Source organism: Puma concolor, chromosome A2 (genome assembly GCF_028749965.1).
Source record: "Puma concolor isolate L17-30 chromosome A2, mPumCon1.1.hap2, whole genome shotgun sequence".
NCBI classification, from domain to species: Eukaryota; Metazoa; Chordata; class Mammalia; order Carnivora; family Felidae; genus Puma; species Puma concolor.
This window is the reverse complement of record NC_141668.1, coordinates 163,119,715-163,137,699: the sequence shown is the minus strand read 5'-3', so window position 1 is coordinate 163,137,699 and position 17,985 is coordinate 163,119,715. Positions and strand designations below refer to the sequence as shown.

The window sequence follows — 17,985 nt, the reverse complement described above, 5'->3', positions numbered from 1 at the left end:
TAGGAGACTCAGAAAGGAGAAGGAGAAGGAGTCTCATCTTTGTTTAGGGCCTGGGGTTTCTGTTGAGGACGGTGGTCTGGTGTACGTGTCCTCTCGGGTGTCGGGGAACTCGTCCAACGAGGGCGAGTGCTCCTGTGTCCTCCGTAAGTCACTTACACCCTGGAGCCAGGGGTCTCAGCATCATCTGGAGTCAGTGTTCCTGGAAAACGTATATGATGACGCCCCCTGCTGACTCCTTAGATGTTACGTATTTTGCTGGAAAACGCCAAAGATATCATTAATTCCTTGACCTTTACAAAGAGAGCACGTTTTGGGCACCTGGGTGGCTCAATCGGTTAGGCGTCCAGCTTCGGCTCAGGTCATGATCTCGCGGTGCATGGGTTCGAGCCCCGCGTCGGGCTCTGTGCTGACAGCTCAGAGCCTGGAGCCTCCCTCAGATTCTGCGTCTCCCCTCTCTTTCTGTCCCTCCCTCCCTCTCTCTCCCCGCTTTCCTCTCTCAAATAAGTAAACATTACAAAAATTATTAAAAAGAACAACAAAGAGAGCATACGTTAAGGTACGTGTAAGGCAGGGATGCAGGCCCTAGCAAGAATAGAAGCAGGAAACGGAGCAGAGAGAAGAAAAAGAAAACAGCCTTTTTCCCATGGGGTCCCTTCAGTTGCCCTGTCTCAAAACCCCGCTCTGCAGTTTTACCAATTGGAAATTCAACATCTGCGAGAAGAATTTACACAACAAAAAAAGATAAAAGTACCTTCCTTGCTGCTTCCGGCCTCCACAGCACAGTTTCCGGATGCATCTTGCCAGCTGCCCTAACGCGCTAACTTAGGAACCTCAGGCACATGATCAGTGCTAGGGCTCACCTTGCAGTTACACCCGGGGACCCCACTAAACTTAAGCAGGGTACCCCCGATCATCTTAAGGGAGTTGCTGACTATGATAGGACAGCTAAGCATGTCTCCCCTTAACCATGAGAACCATGGTCTTACCTGATTTCCCATGGTCTTAGCGCCCGTTGTTCTTAAATATCTTGCGCTGAGCGGAGCAGGTCTGAACCCAGTGTCTCCTAAATTAAATTTAAATTTTGTGTTTGGCACTTATGGGACCCCACAGATCTTACTGCACCCCTCCCCACCCCGTTAAATTACTTAATCTGACCCACTGTAAACTAAAAAGGGCCTTGAGGGATTGGAAACCATTGGTTAGAAACCACTTAATTTAATGAAAAAGTAATTATTCCCCCTGGTTCTCCTTTTAACAGCCTTATTTGACCTATTCTTAAATCTGCAATCAATGAATGCCCCCTCAGAATGAAGTAGTGCAAACTCGAGGCTGTGTTCCCAGTCCCCACCGTTACGGAAATGACTGACTCCCTTCAGCGACAGATCAGTGTCGTGCAGTCACAGGTTTGGCCAAGTCTGTTTTGTTCGGGGGCTGTTTCAACAGTCTGCCAGGTGCAGTTGGCCGTCAAGTAGTGTAATACCAACGACATCCTCCTCTGAAGTCATTTGGGACTTCAAAACTTTTGACAAGAAGAGCTCATGAAAAGGGGACGTGCCATCACCGTATATACGATGTGAGGCTTTCGCACCTTGTCTAAGTTCTTAAAAAGAATTCTTGGTAAAGAGGTTACTGTTGTTCAGATTCTTTTGGTGTTGTGGAGGCAACATATTCCTTGTTTAAAATTTTACCTTAGCCCGTTTTTGCTGTTACTTGTAAAATGGCCCATCCTGAATAGGCACCCCTTACAACAAAACAGGAAGATTCTGGACGCCGGTCAAATTGCTGTGCAGCAGACACACCTGTTAGTGCCCTCCAGCGGTTTCACAGCAGAGGCTTCGGTGACTTCCTCTCGTGCCTCCTGGAGTTCCCTGTGACCGCCTCAAGCTGTCCCTAGGTTTTTGATGCGCGAGATGGCCCTAGGCCCCAAACTGTATGCCATCAGTCTTGGCACTGAGCAGCAGTGGCGTCCCCCTGTGTTTACAGACTCTTGGGTGATTGTCCAAGAGATGCCCCTTTGTGGTCAAAGAATTCTGGGACTCTCGCCTCACAGATACCCATAACATATAAGTCAAGGTAATATGTCTCCGCGTCTACTAAGGCGTCTGTGTAGGGCCTCGCCTGTCCACATGGGCTCCTTGTCCACATCAGAGTTCCAGACGCTCCTGCTGGTAACGAAGGCACTCGTTTCACTGCTCAGAGCATACAGTGGCGAGCTCTCACGAAGACACTGAGTGGAAATTTCTGGTCGCGCGCGTCTCGGGGTTTAGGCCTCATAGAGTGCTATTGTAGGTTATTGGAATAAATTCAAAGGAGTTGAATGAACAGTGGCTTCTTTCAGTCATCGGGGATGAATAGCGCATCTGTCTTCCTCTTTTCCCCCCCCCCGATAGACTTTTTTTTTTTTTACAGCAATTTTAGGTTTACAGAAAACTTCACCAGGATGTACAGAGTTCCCACATAACCCCCCTGCCTTCATACAGCTTGCCCTGTTTTTTTTATATTTCACATCAGTGTGGTACATTTGTTACATTCGATGAGCCAGTATTAATGTATCGAAGTCCTTGCTTTACAGTAGCTGGACACTGGGGCGCCTGGGTGGCTCAGTTGGTTAAGCATCCGACTCTTGGTTTCGGCTCAGGTCATGATTTCATGGTCCGTGGGTTCAAGCCCCCCATCGGGCTCTGTGCTGACGGCACGGAGCCTGCTTGGGGTTCTGTCTCCCCCTCTCTCTGCCCTTCCCCTGCTCGCGCTCTCTCTTTCAAAAATAAATAAACATTGCAATAACTAGACTTTGCGTTACACAGTCTTAGGGCTTTGGCAACGTGCGATGATGTGTGCTGATCGTTTCTGTATCACGTAGTGTATTTTCAGTGCCCTAAATGTCCTTTGTCGTCCATCTGTTTATTCATTCCTTCTTCCCACCCCCCAAATCCCTGGCAACCGTAGCTCGTTCACCGCCTCACGCTTTTGTTCCTTCCAGATCTTTGCTGTCCAGAACTGTGCTTGGAATCATACAGTCTGTAGCCTTACCGTATTCTCTGCTTTCCCCTAGCAATGTGACTTTGAGGTTATTCCATGTCCTTTGGCTGGATACCTCATTTCCGGTTATCCCTGAATATTTCATCATATGGATGTTCCATTGATTGATTTTCCATTCATCTGTTGGAGGATATCTTGGTTACCTGTAAGTCTTGGCAACTGTGAATAAAGCTCTTACAAATATTCAGGTGCTGGGTTTTTCTTTTTAAGTTTTTTTTTCAGTGTTTATTTTCGGGAGATAGAGTGGGGGAGTGGCAGAGAGAGGAGGAGACAAAGAATCCAAAGCAGGCTCCAGGCTCTGAGCCTGTCAGCACAGAGCCCGATGTGGGGCTCGAACCCACGAAGCGTGGGATCGTGACCTGGGCTGAAGTCAGACGCTCAACCCACTGAGCCACCGAGGCACCCCTAAAGTTTTTTTTTTAATATTTGCTTATTTTTGAGAGAGAGAGAGAGAGAAAGGGGGCATGTAAGAGCAGGGGAAGGGCAGAGAGAGTGGGGGAGAGAATCCCAACCAGGCTCTGCCCTATCAGCGCAGAGCCCAGTGCAGGACTCGATCCCATGAACCGTGAGATCGTGACCTGAGCCAAAATCAAGAGTTGGATGTTTAACCTACTGAGCCACCCAGGCGCCCCTCATGTGCAGGTTTTTTTATGAATGAGTTTTCAACTCATTTGGCATAATAGGAAGGATGGTGATTGCTGGATAGTATGGTAAAAAAAAAAAAAAAAAAAGGTTTATTTTTTAAGAAACTGCCTGTCTTCCAGAATAGGGATACATTTTCCACTCCCATCAGCAATGAATGAGGGTGGAATGAATGAATGATTTTCTCTCACATCTTTACTATTGTTTGTTTTTTTTTTTTCAAGGTCTTAAATTTTAGTTATTGTAATAAGTATCTGGCGGTATCTCATTTTTTTGATGTTTATTATTTTTTCTTTTTTTAATGTTTACTTATTCTTGAGAGAGAGCACGCGAGTGGGGGAGAGGCAGAGAGAGAGGGAGACACAGAAGCTGAAGCAGGTTCCAGGCTCTGAGCTGTCAGCACAGAGCCTGATGCAGGGCTTGAACCCACGAACCACGAGATCATGACCTGAGCCGAAGTTGGATGCTTAACTGACTGAGCCACCCAGGCGCCCCTAATGTTTGTTTATTTTTGAGTGAGGAAGCATGAGCGGGGGCAGGGGGGACAGAGGGTCGGAAGCGGGCTCTGTGCTGACAGCAGAGAGCCTGATGCAGGACTTGAACCCACAAACCATGAGATCATGACCTGAGCTGAAATCAAATGCTTAACCTATTGAGCCACCAAGGCTCCCCTATATCTCATTCTTCTATTTGCAATTTCTTTTTTTTTTTTTTTTTTTAATTTTTGTTTATTTTTGACAAAGAGAGACCACAATCAGGGGAGGGGCAGAGAGAGAGACACACAGAATCTGAAGCAGGTTCCAGGCTCTGAACTGTCAGCACAGAGCCCGATGCAGGGCTCAAACTCACAAACCATGAGATCACGACCTGAAGTCAGACACTCAGCAGAATGAGCCCCCCCCCCCCCCCGGCGCCCCTTCTCAATTTCTTCTGACATGGTGTTGAGCATCTTTTTATATACTTAATTAGCATTTATGTATTTTCTTTGGTGAGGTGTGTGTTCAGATCTTTTGCCCATTTTTAATTGAGTTGCTTGTCTTACTGACTTTTAAGAGTTCTTTGGACATTTCGGATACCAGCCCTTTAGCAGAGAAGTGTTTTGTAAAGATCTTCTCTCAGTCTGTGGTTTCTGTTTTCCATCTCTTTCACTGTCTTTCACAGAGTGGGTTTTGATTTTAATAAAGCCAAACTTAGTATCTTTTACTTTCATGGATCCTGATTTGGTGTTGGATCTAAAAATAATAATTACCAAACCCTAGGTCTCCTAAATTTTCTCCTGTGCTATCTCCTGGGAATTTTTTAGTCTCGGTTTTCTATAATATCTATGAATCCATTTTGAGTTAAATTTTGTGAAAGGTGCAAGCTCTGTGTCTAGATTTTTTTCACGTGGATTCTACTTTTCCTGGCACTTTTTGTGGAAAAGACTGTGTTTTATGGGGCTCCTGGGTGGCTCAGTTGGCTAAACGTCCAACTTCGCTCAGGTCATGATCTCACGGTTTGTGGGTTTGAGCCCCGCCTCAGGCTCCATGCTGACAGCCTGGAGCCTCCTTCAGATTCTGTGTCTCCCGCTCTCTCGGTCCCTCCCCTGCTCGCACTCAGTGTGTGTCTCTCTCTCTCTCAAAAATAAACATTAAAAAAAATTAAAAAACTCTTTAAGAAAAAAAAATTAAAGTGATTATTGATAGGGGTGCCTGGGTGCCTCAGTCAGTTAAGCGTCTGACTCTTCATTTTGGCTCAGTTCATGGTCTCATGGTTTGTGAGTTTGAGCCCCTCGTCGGGCTCCATGCTGATGGTTTGGAGCCTGCTCGGGATTCTCTCTTTCTCCCTCGCTCTCTCTCTCTCTGTCCCTCCCCCATGCGCACTTGCCCCACACACACACACTTAAAAAAATAAAGTGACTATTGATATCATTGGATTAATATATACCATAGTTATCTATCAGATGAAGTTCTTTTTTTTTTTTTCAGGTGAAGAATTTTTAAAATTTACTCCTTCTGAAATGCCTTCCCTTTCTTCATCATTTTCCTGCTTTTTGAAGAAGTTTCTTTCACATTTTTTTTTTTTTTTTTTTTTTTTGCAAAGCAGGTATACTGGTGGAAAATTCCCTCCATTTTTGTTTGTCTCAGAAAGTCTTTATTTCTCCCTCACCCTTGAAGAATAATTTTGTTCGACACAGAATTCTGGGCACATCGTTTTTCTCTGTCAACCCTTTAAAATATTTCATTCCACTCTCTTCTTGCTTGCATGGTTTTTTTTTGGGGGGGGGGATGAGTATAAATTAATTCTTTGTTTCTCTATATCTGAGGTGTGTTTTTCCCTCTGGTTTCTTTCAAGATGAAATGTCTTCGTATGCTATGGGATTTTTTGTTTTATTTGTTTGAAGGCAGACCTCATGTGCTGAGAAGGAACTGAGGCAAATAGGCCTTTCAAAAAATAAATAAAAGGAGGCCTTTAGTGTGATGTTTTAAGTTTCTCTGGCTAAGGGTTTGTGAGAAATAAGGCCACCGACCCGATCAGAGGAGGGGCGCGGAGACTCGGAGCACAGCGGATCGAGGTTTTCTTCGACCTTCTTGCAGGAGCGGGTGTCTTGATGGACAGGCATGCTCGGGGCAGTTACAGCAGACAGTTTGTCTCCAGGGTGCGTGTCCCTCCCCTGATTCTTCACTGGCTGAAGCGAGAGCCTTACCCGGACGTCGCCTGTGCCCATGTGAGGCAGAAAGTAGTCTGATTGGGGGACAGCCGGGTGACTCAGTCGGTTGAGCGTCTGACTCTTGATTTCAGTTCGGGTCATGATCTCCTGGTTCGTGGGATCGGCCCCCACGTCGGGCTCTGCGCTGACAGCGTGGAGCCTGCTGGGGATTCTCTCTCTCTCTCTCTCTCTCTCTGGCCCTCCCCCACTTTCTCTTTTGCGCGCACGCTCTCTCTCTCTCTCTCAAAATAAATAAACATTAAAAAAAAAAAAGTAGTCTGGGGTGCCTGGATGGCTCAGGCAGTTGGGCAGCTGACTCCAGCTCAGGTCATGATCTCATGGTCTGTGGGTTCAAGCCCCGTGTCGGGCTAAATGCTGACCGCCTGGAGCCTGCTTCAGATCCTGTGTCTCCCTCTCTCTCTGCCCCTACCCCCACTCTCTCTCAAAAATCAGTAAACATTGGGGCGCCTGGGTGGCGCAGTCGGTTAAGCGTCCGACTTCAGTCAGGTCACGATCTCGCGGTCCGGGAGTTCGAGCCCCGCGTCGGGCTCTGGGCTGATGGCTCAGAGCCTGGAGCCTGTTTCCAATTCTGTGTCTCCCTCTCTCTCTGCCCCTCCCCCGTTCATGCTCTGTATGTCTCTGTCCCAAAAATAAATAAACGTTGAAAAAAATTTTTTAAAAAAATCAATAAACATTAAAAAACAAAAAAAATTTTTTAAAGTAGTCTAATTGGAACAAATGTACATTTCCTGAGGTGATGCGGAGACTTTCAGTCCCCCCTTTGTTCTTTGGCTCATGCTCATTTCAGAGCCCACCAAAATAAGCCTGCAAAATAGAGCGGGGAAGAAAAACCAGGAAGTGAAATGTCCAAGGATTCGGGACTCCATTATGGGGGGGGGGGGGTCATATATATTTCCAGTAGGTTGTAAACATGTTAACTAGACAGCACAGCTTTTATTTTGGTATTTCTGAAGGTGGATCCTCTCCCTTACTTCTCACAGGGTTAGTCTCTATTATGATTTGTTGTACCTGTGGCAGAAACTAAAACTTCTCGGGCGTCCTTTCTTTTGTCACCCCTGTCATCTGTGGGGTTCTCCAGAAGCTTCTCAAATAAGGGCTGGAATGTGCAGCTCTTTTCCGCAGATTAGTAAACAGGAGCCCAGCTGCTGCCGAGGTAAGTGTGGGCGGAGGGGAAAGCATTCTGCAGTCATAGGATTTAGTCTCAGTCTTTCGTGAGCCTGGGCCCCCCGGGCTGTCCTCTTCTTCCTCATAGATACAGGGAAGATATTTGGTCTTTGTCCGTGGTTCCTGGCCAAGATCTCCCGAGCCTTTGGAATTTCCTGAGTGATAAGGGTGATGGTGCAGTCTTCTGTTCTAGGAGCCCGCCCAGAAATGCCTCAGATGGCTTCAGGATGGGGATTGGACACCAGAAACACGAGGCCTTGATTGGAGGCTTAGAATGTTCAGCTCCAGTTCCCAAGCTCTGGAGAGGGAAGAGGGGCTGGAGATTGAGTTCATCACCAAAGGCTTTGAGTTCATCACTTGTGCCTACATAATGAAACTTCTGTCAGAAGCCTTAAAGGGGGTGATGCCCCTGGGTGGCTCAGTGGGTTAAGCATCCGACTTTAGCGCAGGTCATGATCTCATGGCTCAGGAGTTTGAGCCCCATGTCGGGTTCTGGCCTGACAGCTTGGAGCCTGGAGCCTGCTTCAGATTCTGTGTCTCCCTCTCTCTCTCTGCCCCTCTCCCACTTGCTCATGCTCTCTCTCAATAAACATTAAAAAATTTAAAAATTAAAAAAAGAAAAGGTACACTGGTGTATCTGTTGGAATACATTTTGCTTAATTATTCTATTGATAAATCCTTCACATCTTTCCATACCAGGACACGTCACCCTTTGGTTTTAAACGGTGACTGTGTGGGGCATCTGGGTGGCTCAGTCTGTTAAATGTCCAACTTCGGCTCAGGTCATGATCTCACGGTTTGTGGGTTCAAGCCCCACATGGGGCTCTGTGCTGACAGCTCAGAACCTAGAACCTGCTTCACATTCTGTCTCCTCCTCTCTCTGCCCCTGCCCCACTCATGCTCTGTCTCTCTCTCAAAAAATAAATATTAAAATAAGTAAAAGGTAAGTATATAACCAATTCTTTCTCTTTTTTTAAATTGTTTTTAGTGTTTATTCATTTTTGAGAGAGAGGCACAGAGCGTGCACTGGGGAGGAGCACAGAGAAGGAGACACAGAATCCGAAGCAGGCTCCAAGCTGTCAGCAATAGAGCCCGACGCGGGGCTCGAACCCACGAACCGTGAGATCACGACCTGAGCTGATGTCGGATGCTTAACCCACTGAGCCAGGCGCCCCACCAATTCTTTCAAAATAGACCCTTGTTACCAGTTTTTGCTGCCAAAAATCTGTGAACTAGTACTCAGATTTCCACCTTACAGGGGAAAAAAAGAAAAAACATACTTCTCCAAACTTAATTCTTTAAATTTTTATCATTAAATATATTCAGAAAATACTGTGCCTGATGCCTTATCAGAAGACTTTGTGGTAATAACAGTATAAACATGTTTGTGATCATTAAGATTTATAAGTGGGCATTGAGCAGTTGTCAGCCTCCCAATGTTCCTGACCTGACTCCTCTCCATCCAACACCACATGTGACCTCTGTCTGGATTCTTTATTCTTCAAAACCTTTACCATCTGTTCCCCCCCGCCTCCCCCACTAAACAGTGTTCTTTTAGTTTTCACTTTAAAAAATATTTTTAATATTTATTTTTGAGAAAGACATTTTTTCGCATATGGTCTTTCATCTTCTGTTAAATATGTTTTGATTATTTTCTCATTTTTTAAACTATATGTTGAGTCTTACTCTGCACACTAAACTCTTTAATGTTGCATGTATTACAGATATTTTCTTATATCTTGTGTTTTTTGATTTCCTTAGTTTATATATGAGTTGTTCAGTCTCTCGTTTAGACCTTTAAAAAATTTTTCTTAATGTTTATTTATTTTTGAGAGAGAGGGAGAGAGGACAAGCAGGGGAGGGGCAGAGACAGAGGGAGCCACAGAATCTGAAGCAGGCTCCAGGCTCCGAGCTGTCAGCGGGGCTCGAACTCACGGACCGTGAGATCATGACCGAAGTCAGACACTTAGCCAAATGAGCCACCCAGGCGCCCCCGTCTCGTTTGAGATGTTACTCTTTCCCTTACCTGAGAAAATTCTCCCTATTTTTCAATCAATAAAGTATTTATCTATGGCTTCTACAAGTGCCTTGGTTTTATCTTTCACATTTAAGTCTACAGTGAATTGGCTATTTTCCGCGGGATAGGAGGGAATATAATGCGCTTTTCCAGTTAGGTGACAGTTTGTCTTTGCCCCATGTATTAAAGGGCTTCAGATGTCTGCCAGTGCTTCACAGTGCCTGATCCGCCCTTGACCAGCTTTCGACATTTAATGCTGGTCCACGGAAGACACTTTTCCTTTCCCTCGGTCTGTTTTTCTCTCTGCTAATGCTATGTTGTCTGGAATACTGTGATTTGAAAATCTTTGATGTATATTCGGCAAGCCGCCACTTTGTTCTTTGGAAGACCTTGACCATTTTTGGACATTTGTTTTTCCTTTTAGGTTTGGAGGTCTAATAAAAAGTCTGTTTTGGGGATTGTTGGAATTTAATAAAGACACATTTTGGGAGAGGAAACATCTTAAGAAGTGGAGTTATTTCTAAGAACATGTACCATATTTTCACTTTTTTTCATTCTTCTTTGTTCAAGAAAAATGTAAATCTTTTTCCATTAGGATTATTAAATATCATTCATTAGTCTTGTTTAGTGTTCAGTTAAATTTGTCCTGGAGGGGGATGCCCCACTGGCTCAGTCAGTAGAGCCTGTGATGCTTTTTTTTTAAATTTATTTTTAATGTTTATTTATTTTTGAGAGAGCGAGAAAGTGAGCAGGGGAGGGATAGACAGGGAGACACAGAATCCAAAGCAGGCTCCAGGCTCTGAGCTGTCAGCACAGAGCCCCATGCAGGGCTCGAACCCACAAGCTGTGAGATCATGACCTGAGCCAAAGTCGGACACCCAACCGGCTGAGCCACCCAGGCACCCCTGGTGCCTGTGACTCTTGATCTCTGGGTCATGAGTTGGAGCCCCCTGTTGGGTGTAGAGATGGCTTAAATACACACACACACACACACACACACACACCACACCCCTTAAAAAATATAAATAAATTTGTTTTGGAGGAAACCACATGCAAGCTTCAAGGAGATGTTATCTCCTACTGTAATCCATAGGATGGGCTCACTTCCCCAAGCAACAAGTTGTAACAGCACATGTAAAATACTGTCTTCCAGGGAAGCTCATTCGGGACTCCGTGCCTAGATCACATAGGCCCCCTCTACTGCACATAACAAAAGTTTGTGGACTCTCAGAACGAACACAAGAGTTTGGGATACGTCATAATCTTTGCCTAAACAGTTTGGGCACACTGAGTCACTCTCATCAGGTTGGGGAGGTCCCTCCTATATCTTGGGTCCCAGATACCAATGAAGGAAGGACCGACACCGCGAGCAGGCATTTGTAAGGATCCGCCGTCTCAGACCTGCTAATAACGTTAACTCTCTTCCACATGCGAGGTACTAGGACACTTTTATGAGCCAGCGCTGCAGAGTAATTGGAGCCACTCCAAGTAATTGAGCCAATCCAAGTAGTTCCTTTTACTCCGTGGATCTCGCAAGAAGTGTGGATTTCCTGTTCTTTTCTTAACCAGATGGGTGAAATCTACCATCCAAATTACTGTATGGGAGCCATTTCTCTATCACCTGCACGTAGACTTCAGTGACTTAATGATCTTGTTCAGAGACCAGCATTTAGGGGAATTGTGTAGCTGAGGGATATCTGTGCCCAGAGGTTAGGCTGGCATGCCCCTGGGTCCCACACGAGGGGTCAGAAGTGCAGGAAATGGAAGGGCAGCCTCTAGGGCAACTGGTTGAATATCACTGCCTCGTGAGATCAGAGAAGGGAACCTCTGTGTTCTTTTGGGAGAAAACACTGACGGGGCTCCTGGGTGGGTCAGTTGGGTAAACGTCTGACTCTTGGTTTCAGCTCAAGTCATGATCTCATGGTTCGTGAGTTTGAGCCCCGCGTCAGACTCTGCACTGACCGCGTGGAGCCTACTTGAAATTCTGTCTCTCCCTCTCTCTCTCTGCCCCTTCCCTGCTCATGCTCTCTCTCAATGTAAAATAAATTTATTTAAAAAAAAACAAACACTGCTGAACCTTTTGTGTGTTTCATAATGATGAGTGCAATGACCGTCAAACCACTGTGGCTTTCAAGTGAACTTTCTTGCAGATTGCAATGTTTATCCAGTTCCTCAAGCTCAGCAGGGCCTGAGGTACGCTGTTACGGTTCTGCCGAGCATCCTGTCATCTCAGCGTGTGTGCATACACGTGCTTAAAAGTTGGTAAGAAGCGGCTCCGAGGCCCTTGCATAGAGAGGTTTTGTGGGGTTCGGAGTTGTGATGCCTTCTTTTTCATACATAAGCTGTAATATCTGAATGACATCCTCGCCCCGTGAAATGGGACGGATAGGAGGGAATGAGTGAATCTGACAGATATTTTTATAGACAGATGAAAACGAACACTTCTCTGCCAGAATATTTTCATTCAGCCAGCTGCGTCAGACTATTCCTGATGGCCTGGAGTACTTGGGGACAATATGGCTAGCTGGTCCTAGTTACCAACTGGATTCCCACAGGCCTTCTGGCCTTTCGTGGTTGGCAGTGGAAATAGAAGCAGAAGCTCTCAGGGCGCCTGAGTGGCTCAGTCGGTTAAGCATCCGATGTCGGCTCAGGTCATGATCTCACGGTTCGGGGGTTCGAGCCCCACGTCGGGCTCTGTGCTGACAGCTTGGAGCCTGGAGCCTGCTTCGGATTCTGTGTCTCCCTCTGTCTCTCTGCCTCTCCCCCGCACATCCTCTCTCTCTCTCTCTCTCAAAAATAAACATTAAAAAAAATTTTTTTTGAAGAAGCAAAAGCTCTCAATGTTTCACTGTGTTTTCATTCATTAAAACTTGACGTGGCTGTGCCCCTCTGCTTCATGGAGTGCTGTGTGACATGACGGGTAATAAAGAAGGAGGCGAGCTTTTTCTCACAAGGAATTGGTGGCCTTACAATGGAAATGTTTCTTTCATTTGCATAGTATTTCCTTTCCCAACGTGCTTGGGACTCTACCATTAGAAAGCAATGAGACTGGAAGTGAACGTAGTAAACGTAGTAAAAGTAGGAATAATTTTTTTTTTTTTAAGTTTTATCTATTTGTTTTGAGAGAGGAGCATGAGCCCACGAGCAAGGGAGCAAGCAGGCTGTGCGCTGACGCGGTGCTCGATCTCAGGAACCGCGAGATCCTGACCTGAGCCGAAATCAAGAGTCGACGCTTCACCGACTGAGCCACCCAGGCGCCCCCAAAGTAGAGAGAATTTCCATGTATTCATGACACTACCAAATTTTTGAGGAGATGATAGTGTAGAGAGAGTGGGAATTCTGATGACCGAGTCATAGAGTATTTTGAGATCACAGAATCATGTGAACTTCTTATGAATTGACTATAGATTCCTAGTGCTGTCTCATCCACCCTCCTCCACACGTATGTGGGATGTTTTAGGACGCAGTGGCCTTTGAGGATGTGGCTGTAAACTTCACCCTGGAGGAATGGGCTCTGTTGGATCCTTCCCAGAAGAAACTCTACAGAGATGTGATGCGGGAAACCTTGAGGAACCTGGCCTCAGTAGGTAAGGATGACAGCTCACTTTCCCCCCGTCAGTTAGAGGACGCGTGTTCCTTGCCCATCAGTGCTCTTTGGTTTGGAACGGGGCAAAGGAGTACTTTGGCAAATCAGGCATGGGCAGAGCTCATCGTGGACTTGTAATAATAATTCTATAATTTATTGTTTTTTTTTCTGGGTTTGCATTGTAGGGAAAAAGTGGAAAGACCATAACATTGATGATCAGTACAAAAACCAGGGAAGAAATCTAAGGTAACTTGCACTCACTGTGGAAAGGAGCATCCAAAGGAATCTTTGTATGTTGCAAGAATTGAAAAGCAAGCAGACATGGGGCGCCTGGGTGGCTCAGTTGGTTAAGCATCCGACTTCAGCTCAGGTCATGATCTCGTGGTTCGTGGGTTTGAGCCCCACGTCAGGCTCTGTGCTATTAGCCTGGAGCCTGGAGCCTGCTCTTGATTCTGGGTCTGCCTCTCTTTCTGTGCCTCCCCTGCTCGCACTCTCTCTCTGTCTCTCTCAAAAATAAACATTAAAAAAAAAAAAAAAAACTTGGGGCGCCTGGGTGGCGCAGTCGGTTAAGCGTCCGACTTCAGCCAGGTCACGATCTCGCGGTCCATGAATTTGAGCCCCACGTCAGGCTCTGGGCTGATGGCTCAGAGCCTGGAGCCTGTTTCCGATTCTGTGTCTCCCTCTCTCTCTGCCCCTCCCCCGTTCATGTTCTCTCTCTGTCCCAAAAATAAAAAAAAATAATAAAAAAAAAACAAAAAAAAAAAACTTAAAAGCAAGTAGACACAAGACAGCCCAGCTTCAGATGTAGGTTTTCCTAGAAAATTTTCACCGAAATGTTTTCTTAAATGTGACAGCTGTTCAGTGTTTGCAAAAGAGTTCGTTTGTAAATAGTATTCAGAAACTCCATATATGACTCTCACTACTTTCACGTAAGAGTTTTGGTCGAGCAGAATATTTCAAACAGTTCAGACAAGACAGAAAAACCTACCCTTTTCCTATGAATTGTAACAAAGTAATCCTAGTATTTACTAATAGGTAGGAAGTCACAAATCAATAATACACTTCTGGATTTTTTTTTTTTTCAGGAGTCCTATGGTAGAGAGGCTCCATCAGAGTAAAGAAGGTGGTCAGTGTGGAGGAAACTTCAGCCTTATTCCGCATCTTAATCTGAACAAGAAGACTTCTACCGAGGTAAAACCGTGGGAGTGCAGCGCGTGTGGAAAAGTCTTTATGCGCCATTCATCCCTTAATAGGCATAAGAGATCTCACACTTCGCCAAAGCCATACCAGTATCAGGAGTATGGAAAAAAGCCTTATAAATGCAAAGAGTGTGGAAAAGCTTTCAGTTATCTCCAGCCTTTTCAAAAACATGAAAGAAACCACAGCGTAGAGAAATCTTACAAATGCAAGGAATGTGGGAAATCCTTTCGATATCGCCAGTCCGTTCGAAAACACGAAAGGACTCACACCGGAGAGAAGCCCTATCAGTGTAAACAGTGTGGAAAGGCCTTTAGATATCATCAGACCTTTCAGACACATGAAAGGACGCACACGGGGGAGCAGCCCTATCAGTGCAAGCAGTGCGGGAAAGCCCTCAGCTGTCCCAGCTCCTTTCGAAGTCATGAAAGGACTCACACGGGAGAGAAACCTTACGAATGTAAAAAGTGTAGTAAAGCCTTCAGTTGTCCCAGCTCTCTTCGAAAACATGAGAGAACTCACACCGGAGAGAAACCCTATGACTGTAAGGAATGCGGGAAAGCCTTCATTTCTCTCGGGAGCTTTCAAAGACACATGATCACACACACTGGAGTCGGACCTTATAAATGTAAGGAGTGCGGGAAGGCATTCAGCTGTCCCAGTTCGTATCGAATACATGAAAGATCTCACACCGGAGAGAAACCCTACGAATGTAAGCAGTGTGGTAGAGCCTTTAGTTGTTCCAGTTCCTTCCGAACACACGAAAGAACTCACACTGGCGAGAAACCCTATCAGTGTAAAGAATGCGGAAAAGCCTTCCATTGGCTCACCACGTTTCAAGTGCATGTGAGAACTCACACTGGAGAGAAGCCCTATATATGTAAGCTGTGCGGGAAAGCCCTCAGTTGTCCCACGTCCTTCCGAAGACACGAAAGGACTCACACCGCAGAGAAGCCCTATGAATGTAAACAGTGTGGGAAGACCTTCAGCTCTCCTCTGGGTTTGCAAATACACGGGAGAACTCACACTGGCGAGAAACCCTATAAATGTGAGGAATGTGGGAAGGCCTTCGTCTCCCTCACCAGTTTTCGCAGACATATGATGACACACACTGGAGACGGACCTTATAAATGTAAGGAATGTGGGAAAGCCTTCAATTGTCCCAGCTCCTTCCGGATACACGAAAGAACTCACACGGGAGAGAAACCCTATGAATGTAAAATATGCAGTAAAGCCTTCAGTTGTTCAAGTTATGTTCAGGTACATGAAAGAACTCACACGGGAGAGAAACCCTATGAATGTAAGGAATGCGGGAAAGCCTTCATTTATCGTACAACCTTTCGAGGACACATGAGAGTGCACACGGGAGAGAAACCTTATAAATGTAAAGAATGTGGGAAAGCCTTCAGTCGACCCAGTTCGTTTAGAAGCCATGAAAGAATTCACACTGGAGAGAAACTTCTTGAATGTAAACACTGTGGGAAAGCCTTCAATTGGCCCACATCCTTACACAAACATGTGATGAGAATGCACACAAGATAGGTAAATTGTTAACTGAAAAGTACAGGAGAGCGTTCAGTCTTAACAAACGCAGAGTCGTGTAAAAACACCACTGGAGAAAAATGACATAAATGTAAGAAATATGGGAAAGTCTGATGCACATTCAAAGACGGTACTCCGGAGAAGTCACAACATGAAAGAAATGCTTCAGAAGCTGAAGATAATGAATTTTGTTCTGAAACTCAGTCTCTGGACTATAGCTTCTGGTTGTTGCTTTTCAGCTGAACGTTGAGTTGAGACAATTCTGTAAGCATTGTTTAAGCAATAGTACGGAAGCTTAGTAAGTAGTCTTTTTCCTTAAATCAGTTTGTAAAAGTTTTGTCTTTCCATTTTCAAGTCTATTGGATCTATGGGTGAGTTACGGTGTATTTGTAATATGTAAGTATTAATTTTTATATAATTTTTAACTGTTCTGAACGTGAAGGGGCCATGGTATAATGATATTTTGGTATTTGTTGGGATTTTCTTATTGACCTCCCGTCACAGGTACTGGATATTCCTTGTCTATTATAAATATTCCTCCTTTCATATGTGAAGTGGTTTCTGTTTTGTTTGTTTTTTAATCCAAAGAGTCTTTTCTTTCCTGGTTAATAAATTGTAGGCATCAATTTGTAAGTATGCAGAGTTTATCATAGGGTATAATCTCATTGGAATTGCTGTTTACATCTTTCCCCTTGACTCTGTCATTTCTTCCGACTGTGATTTGGAGATTATACTTTAAGAGACCAAAAAAAAAAAAAAAAAATGTAGCATTGGAGATAGCACTCCTGGAATGCGTTAGGTCAACATGGGTAATGTTGGGACCTAATTTTCTAGAATCTGCTCTCTTTATAGTTTCGTGTTAGAATTCACCGGTAGCCTCACTTGCATGAGAGTCGGAAGGCAAAAAAGGAAGAAGGCCTTAGTTTTTGGAATCACGGTACAGACAGTGATCGATACCGTAGGAATTTTGCCTACACCTTCCAGCCTGTTTTGCTGATTCTTTGCCCTGCCCGTCAAGAGTATCTTCAGTACCACCGCCAGCTACTTGACTTCCATTTTCTCAGAGCTGTAGCTTTCCACAGACGCCGCCACGAGGTCTACGACCTGGCAAAGGTTGATGCCGCTTGGATTTTCCCGCAAGCCATCATGTGTCCACCAGACCATCATGGTTGAGAATGTTCTTTAGAGCGCTGACTTCCCTCTTCTCTGGACTGTATTTGTATAGGGTCTAATTTGTGTAGTAAACCCCTCGTTCTGTTAACACTCCTAATTACTGTGTGTTCCCGATTTCACCAGTACAGCTACAACATGCAGCCAAGAGGAACCCCACGGTAACCTATTCCTCTACCGCATTGTACAGTGACTTCTGTGAAAATAAGCCTTTTCGTGTGAAAATAAGCACCTTCTCCTTATCAGGCAGATTGTGGGTGTTTCTGATTACTCACATCTGAACATAAGTCTTCGGTATATTTTCAATTATGTTTTTATGTGATTTAAAACATTTCCTAAAGCTCAAACCACTGTTTCTGTCCATGGTCCTTAAAATTTTTTATTAACTGTTGGATATTAACAAATGTTATCTTCTCCATTTCCTGATAGGATATATTAAAACGTCCCATTGCGATTGTGGCTTTTCAAGTCAACCTGTAATGTTGTCAGCATTATGCATTCCAAGGGTCATTGTGTGCAGACGAGTTCAGATATTTTTTCCTCCAATTTTGTTTTTTATTCTGTAGTCATAATTTTTGTAATTAAATTTCTCGTCCTCCGTTATTGATTCCAAAAATTTGCATCATGGTTTTGTCAGTGCCTTCTTGCCAAAGACTGCCAGGTGACATCTGTGGTCAAAGAGAGAGAGGTGGAATGAATTGTAGTGATAAAGGTGACCACAAAGCACAAATAACAACGGGATTATGTTGGGGCGCCTGGCTGGTTCAGTCAGCGGAGCGCGCCACTCTTGGTCTCGGGGTTGTGAGCTCGAGCCTCACGTTAGGTATAGAGATTACTTTAAAAAAAATAAAATCTTCTAAAAAAAATGGTGGAGGCAATCAATGCGAAGGTGCTCAAATGGTCTAGGATTTGGACTTG

At 44.9% G+C, this 17,985-nt stretch overlaps 1 protein-coding gene across 4 annotated transcripts in view; it reads left to right on the top strand.

The window, feature by feature from the left end:
• Nucleotides 1–17,670, top strand: part of LOC112853054 (uncharacterized) — a 44,851-nt gene extending 27,181 nt beyond the window's left edge. For 2 of the 4 annotated variants that reach the window (XM_086698997.1, XM_086698996.1), the window contains exons 2-4: nucleotides 13,033–13,159; nucleotides 13,344–13,404; nucleotides 14,244–17,670. In XM_086698997.1, coding sequence (XP_086555123.1) covers nucleotides 13,033–13,159; nucleotides 13,344–13,404; nucleotides 14,244–15,897 — 1,842 coding nt within the window. In that variant the 3' untranslated portion in view covers nucleotides 15,898–17,670. Of the gene's footprint in view, nucleotides 1–12,979; nucleotides 13,160–13,343; nucleotides 13,405–14,243 lie in introns of all 4 variants that reach the window. The other 2 variants (XM_086698998.1, XM_086698995.1) reach the window with 2 other exon arrangements.
• Nucleotides 17,671–17,985: the final 315 nt, after the last annotated feature.